Source organism: Miscanthus floridulus, chromosome 3 (assembly GCF_019320115.1).
Source record: "Miscanthus floridulus cultivar M001 chromosome 3, ASM1932011v1, whole genome shotgun sequence".
Taxonomy (NCBI): domain Eukaryota; kingdom Viridiplantae; phylum Streptophyta; class Magnoliopsida; order Poales; family Poaceae; genus Miscanthus; species Miscanthus floridulus.
In genome coordinates, this window is record NC_089582.1 from 91469445 (window position 1) to 91475940 (window position 6496).

General features: G+C 49.2%; 1 protein-coding gene across 1 annotated transcript; it reads left to right on the plus strand.

Annotated features, from left to right (window-relative positions):
- Positions 1-1475: 1475 nt before the first annotated feature.
- Positions 1476-2952, plus strand: LOC136544039 (transcription factor TGAL10-like). The gene is made up of 2 exons (XM_066536325.1): positions 1476-1742; positions 2698-2952. Exons 1-2 carry the CDS (start codon positions 1476-1478, stop codon positions 2950-2952), a joined length of 522 nt encoding a protein of 173 aa, XP_066392422.1.
- Positions 2953-6496: the final 3544 nt, after the last annotated feature.

Here is a 6496-nt window from a genome sequence, read left to right on the forward strand (position 1 = left end):
TTAGTTACTATAGCACTTATGGCTAATCATGGACTAATTAGTCTTAAAACATTCGTCTCGCGATTTCCAACCAAACTGTGTAATTAGTTTTTTCGTCTATATTTAATACTCTATGCATGTGCCGCAAAATTCGATGTGATAGTTTGGGATGAAAAAAATTTTAGAACTAAACCAAGCCTTATACTACCACAAATCTGCCTGACCTGAGCAACTTGCATGAGTGATGAGTGATGAGTGATGAGCTCCTTTCCGCCCACCGGTAACCGTATCTCGTACGAGATTAATTCGGTCCAGAAGAAACAGAGCCTTCACCTGGACGGCTTATGTATGGGGGAGAAAGGTTCCAGAGAATCAGTACCATGATTTGCATTCCTTCAATTTGCTCTGCGAAGATTGCCACTCAAATCACGAAAAGAAATACTACTAGTCTCCTATGCTGTGCTCCCTCCAAACCAACGTCTCTATCGTTTTTATTTTCTGAAAAACAACTTTAACAAAATATATACTAAAAAAATATTAATATTTATGGTACATAATTGATATTATTTTTTAATAAATTTATTTAAAGATATAAATATTACACGTATTATTAATAAATCGAATCAAACTTACGGCACGAAAATTAAAAGTGACAGATAATTTGGGACAGAGGGAGTATATATATATAGCCACCTAGCTAGCTAAGGGACCTGAGGAACAGATCCTGCATCTGTGTAAAAACAGGTTTTTTTTTTTGGAAAACCTGGTTCGCGACGATTTCTAGATTGCATATTTTTCATTGCAATTTTATCTTACGCTTTCTGTACACTATGATGCCATTTCAGTAACATTCCACACTCAGTACATCCAGCGCAGGGCGCTCAAAATTAATGCAGGAAAGTGATGCCTAGCCCAGGCAAAATTCCTAGGCCACGAACCAAATAAGTCCATATAGCGTACAACTATACAGTACGTACACCACCCCAATAAGTTACACATACGGCTACAAGACATCACAAATTTAACAAAAGAAACAACTAGTGTGATGACAGAAATGCCATAATCAGAATCACTACGTCGAAGAACCGAGGAGGGTCGTGCCCAGGGCGACTCGGCCATCTCCGGCCGCCGCTGCCACTGCTCCGGCGAGCGGTGGCGGCGGCCCGCGACGGTGCCAAAAAAAGGCAGCGTTCGCGCAACCACCTGCTCTCCCATCTTCTCTCTTCCTTCTCCCACGCCGAACCCTAGCACTTTCATGGACGGCCGGCGACGAGCAGGGTGACCGGCGTCGAGGGAGATCCGTGCTGCCTGGGCCTGGATCCGACGAACCCAGCCCCTGATCTGGCCACACGGGGACCTGCTGCGCGTCGACCCCCCCTGTCCAGCGACCAGCGTGCGGGCTCGGGGCAAGCCGCCCCCATGGCCGGCGCTTCCTCTGGGCCCAGATCCGGCGTGCCTTGCACCAGATCCGGCGGCACCGGCACCGGCGAACGCCGATGCTGTGCCGGTGCGAAAGGGCGACCCAGCTTCGTCGGTGCTCTCTGGAGAGCGCGGCCATCTACGCGGGGCTGCATTTGCTCGTCCCATGGTGCGCCATCCGCCGGTTCCTCGCTGCGGGGCTCCTGCTCGTCGACACAGGTTCGCTCCTGCAGCTGCTCTGCAGCAGCCCTGAGCGGTGGATGCGACAGGCGCGGCCTGGCGCTCCCTCCGGCCTTGATGAGGACACGGCAGCTGCAGCATGCGTGTCGTTTCCCTCCCGGGAGGTGTCGATGAGGGGTCAGTGGCCGAGGCCAAGGGACACCCCAGCAACCGTCGTAGAACAAGCTCCTGGGTGAAAACCCTACCCAGCTTCTCGCTTGGGGCCACCGGCGGTGGTGCAGCTTGCATCACTCATCTTCATGGAGGCGTCGTCGAAGGATTAGTTCGTCGCGCAGGTCATTGGGGCCAGTTCTGGGGGCAAAAATCCTTCTCGTGCCCTCTAAACGTTGTTGACGTCTGTGGACATTGTGCCCTCCTTGGAGGCTTGGTTTTAGCCAGCCCAAACCAGTCAGCCAACAGTATTTTTTTCTCACAATAAACCAGCACCAGCCAGTCCAAACCAGCTCCAAAAACAACCAGCGAACAGGCCGATTGTTGGCCACCATCCATCGATGTTGCTCCTTGCTTGTGCTGCGCCTGCCTGTGCTTCAGGTTCCTCCTCGCTTTGGTCTGTCCACCTCGAGTGTTGGTGTCGCCGTAGTCTTCTTCTTCGCAGCGGTTACCTGGTCGCTGGCGGATACGTCTTCTTTTTCACAGCGGCTACCTGGTAGCTGACGGATACGGTCGCCTTCTTCTTCGCATCGGCTATCATTAGCGGACACCGTCGCCTTCTCCTTCGCAGCGGCTATCTGGTCGCTTGCGGATGGATGCCGAGCTCTCCGCAGCGGCTACCTGGTCATTTTGCGGATGGATGCCGAGCTTTCTACCGGTGGATGCTTTGCCACCACGGCTTCACCCACCCTCGGTTGGCGACCTTTGCACGGATGTATTTTTTCTTTGGTAGGCATAATCGGTTGGCCTGTTGAGGTGGAGGTCCCCCCTCATGTATTCTTGCTGTTCGTTTGTGCCTTTGGGATTCCACCGGTAATCCTAGGGATTACTTGTGAGTTCTTTGTATCCGTGTTCCGGCCTTTCTTATGGCCTTTCTTATTAATGAAAAACGGGTAAAAGACCAGGTAGGCGACGGAGCTGCGTGCGGCACTGGAATCGCACGCGCCAGACGTGCAGCTGCGCGTGCTCATCGACGCGGGGCTGGCGCACTACAGCGCGCTGTTCCAGGCCAAGACGTGCGCGGCGCGGTCCGACGCCTTCTTCGTGCTGTCTGGCGTGTGGCGGGCCCCCGCAGAGCGCTTCTTCCTCTGGATCGGTGGGTTCCGCCCCTTCGAGCTGCTCAAGGTGTTGGCGCCGCAGCTGGACCCGCTCTTGGAGCTCTAGGCCGTCAAGGTGCGCAAGCTGCAGAACACGGCAAAGTAGCTGGAGGACGCGCTGTCGCAGGGCATGAATAAGCTGCAGCAGACGCTCGTCGAGACCCTCATGACCGTCGTCTTCTCGCCGGATGGCGCCGCTGCCGTCGGGTATGCGGCGTAGCAGATGGCCAGCGTCGTGGGCAAGCTCGCCGGCCTCCAACACCACGGCGACGCTCTAGAGCGGGCTGTGCATGTGCTGCTCCACGCAGTCGGCGCCGTGCGTGGCCGCGGCGGCGTGCGCCCACCAGCTATCTCGCGGCTCCAGGCAGTGGCGAACGTGCCCAAGGTCTGTCCGAGAGAAAGGAAAGAAGTGAGGTGGAGAAGATGAGATCGTGCGTACGTGGATAGCCACGTCGGCTGCTTGAGACCACCTGGGCTGTTTAGGACCTACATGGACTGAATTAAGTAGATTGAGGAGCCAACACTGCGATTTTATAGTTTGGGGACCCAGACGAAATCAACCCAATACTTTATGGACCGGCCGTGCAATTTACTCAAAATAAATCATTCATCCCTTGTTGTGGGAAACCAGTGTTAAGAAATTGCATGATTAACCGCAAGACTTCTAGTTAAAAGTCCTCTAGTTATGTTTCTTGCTAATAATACATCATCAGAAACAAACAATCAGGACATCAAAATATTTTATTTGATTTTTTTATGATCTTTGCCCTTCATTTTCGTAGCCATTTCCAAACGTAACCACTTTTAATTGAGGTTATTAGGCCAGATTAGTTGCTCCAGCTCAACAAGGAGTTCAACATGTGGACACAAAAGAAAGATGTGTGGGTGTTGTCCGGGCAGTGTTATACCACCACCGTCTTTGGCAGTGTATTTGTGCTCAGGCAGCTGGTTCCGCCGCTTTCTCGGCGCGCGGTTTTCTGCGGCCGGTGCGAGTGCGCGCCCCTGTTTCATCCGGCACCGCGCTATTCGGCGGCGGCGACCGCCGGTTCCCTACGGCGGAAAACGACGGCAGTATGTGCCCCCGCCACTGAATTATTTGGCCTGGGGTACCTTAACACTGTCTCCAACGAGTGATCCATATAGACATCCAAACCTAAAATAGGATACAAGAGACCTAAAGTCAGCCGTTAATATAGATTTATTTTGAGTTGTCTGAGAGGTATAACCTAAATATAAGCATAATCTCTTCTGAAAACTCATTTACAGAAAAAAATTCTCTTTTAGATTTTATTGTTGAAAAATATGTCAAATAAATATTGAACCATTTTGTATATAACGCAACTGAGAAGTTAAATAGATCTTGTACTCTTCGTGCGATCGATGCGCGCGCGCACCAACCAATCCCGCGCAGCTTCGACGTGGAAAGGATAGGAGACTCGACTCCTGGCACGGTCGAGGGCAGCTAGCAGTGGTGGACCTGGACCGGCCAATTGGCGGCCCGGCCTCGCCGAGATGCATGCACCGAGCACGCCGCACGGTTTCTGAATATGGTTCCCTCCACCAACCCAACGATGGTACCAACCTACGAAATATGCTATACTAACCTACTACTAGTACTATGTTGTATTGTTATATGCACCACCGCCCTATTAAAAACCGACTAACGGCTTATAGGGTGAGAAATGGGTCAAATAGAAGTATAGAACGTTCAAATTGTTCATGTTTCTGTGCTCGAATGAAATTGAATATATACAAGTGCGAATACAAATGTGAATCAAATATCTACTCATTAGTAGGTCGAATAATGTCGTATATATGCATGAACACTAACATCAGAGTGATTATTTCTTAACCGTTTTTTTTTGTGCCTCGGTTCAAATCGTGATAAATAGATTGGAAACCAAATAAAAAACAAAGTAGTCGAAAACATTCCAAATGTGAAGTCCAACTCCAGTCCCATGCAATTTAAGTTGAAGAAAGTCCATTCTGAACCAATCCTATCCGCCCACCACAAGTCCAAGGTTCATCCAATAATCCAACTAACAAACAAGGCAACAACATAAGAGAAAGCATGGTGAGACAATTGCTACTTACACTAAACATGTTGGTCGGTCGGGCCATTTAAATATTTTTGTAGTTTAAAAAAATCATTTGGGTATTGGAGCATTACGAAGTGTTTGATGTACCAAACTTTGTTGTTTCGTGCCAACAAAGTTGTTATGTGCCCTTATGATTCAAGTTTGTGATGAGTGATTGTCAACGTGACTTGCGTTTTGAGTTGTGTAACATTTCTGGTGTTACGAGCTCGCTAAGCACTGAGATTATGGCTGAGGGATGGATCTAATAATATAGTGAGCTAGCTTACTTAAATACCTTTATGTGTTAATAAAAAAATCCTAACGCGAAGAGTAGCATAAATAGTTCTAAACATTGGCACGGAAGCAATTTTATAAACAAAAATTAAATATAATTTGTATGTAGCACTTGAATAAAGTTTAGAGTGTAAGTGTAGTCGATGGAAATGCAACATTAATTTTTGGGAGAATAAATACTATTAGTTAGTAAGTTGGGAAGTTCAAAAATCAAACTTGGGATTTAAGAAGGGTCATTTCGTTGCCGGCAAACGCTTGAACTTGTGTTTAAGTATCATTCTTTAGCGAACTATATTGGACAAACTAATTAGGAAGTGCTTGGATATTATGTTTCTAAGAGTTAGCATGTAGTATGGGCTATGTCATGGTACAATTGTTAGTTGAATCCGGCAGGGTTTAGACCCTTTAAAAGTTAAGGCAAAAGCGCTAAAGGTTGTTAGTTCTAACTAAGCCCTTACTCTATCTAAGTCGGAAAAGAATCGTAGACAATGTCATTTTGGAATTTAAAATTCAAAAAAATGATTAAGTAATATATCTATGTTTTTGCACAATTGGTTGCATTTAGGTGTATACTAGAACATGGTGCAGGTCGTGGTTACGTTAGAGTTACGATGCTCATGCAAAAAAATTGCCGAATTTCGTAAGAAAGCGCTGTGAACTATGTCAACGTTCTGATTCGCGAACCCATGACCAGCGTGACGAGCTCATGTTGGCGGGCTTCTATCTTCCTCTCTAGTCACTCTTGGGACGGAGGAATTACTTCGTTGGCTAGTTGGTAGTACCAGTTGTGGGTTGGGGTAGCTGGTTGGACTTGGGTGGAGTTAGGCATAGTTTTTCGTTCACTTTAAAACTCGTGCGTAGCTTCCTGTCGGACCGTTTGGTCGGGAGTGCGCGGTCACCGCGTTGGCGCGCGCGTGTGGCCACAGGCTAGGGGGAGCTACCCTTGGTCTGGCCACGGTGTGGTCGTGCCTTGGCTAGCCTGTCTACGGCGCCTGCTGCTGGCCGATGGCCTCGGCACTCCCCTCGGCCACCGCTGCCACTGGGCCTGGCGTGGCCGTAGCCGCTCTCCGCTGGGCGCGAGCTGATGTCGACCGTAATGTCGTCCGCGTGCGCGTATAGGGAGGTGCCCTTGTCCATTGCTGTTCGGTAACTACAGCGCTCGCTCTCTGCCACTCAATCTACCTACCCCGCCTTACTCTCGGCATCGTGACACACCTTGCTGCGTCGCGGGGCCATGCT

What these genes read in the sequence shown, in the direction of transcription:
- LOC136544039 (XM_066536325.1), top strand. Translation starts at nt 1,476, where the DNA reads ATGCTGTGCCGGTGCGAAAGGGCGACCCAGCTTCGTCGGTGCTCTCTG. An exon ending in TGTCGTTTCCCTCCCGGGAG is followed by an intron (nt 1,743 to 2,697) that starts GTGTCGATGAGG and finishes AAGACCAGGTAG; the next exon opens with GCGACGGAGCTGCGTGCGGC.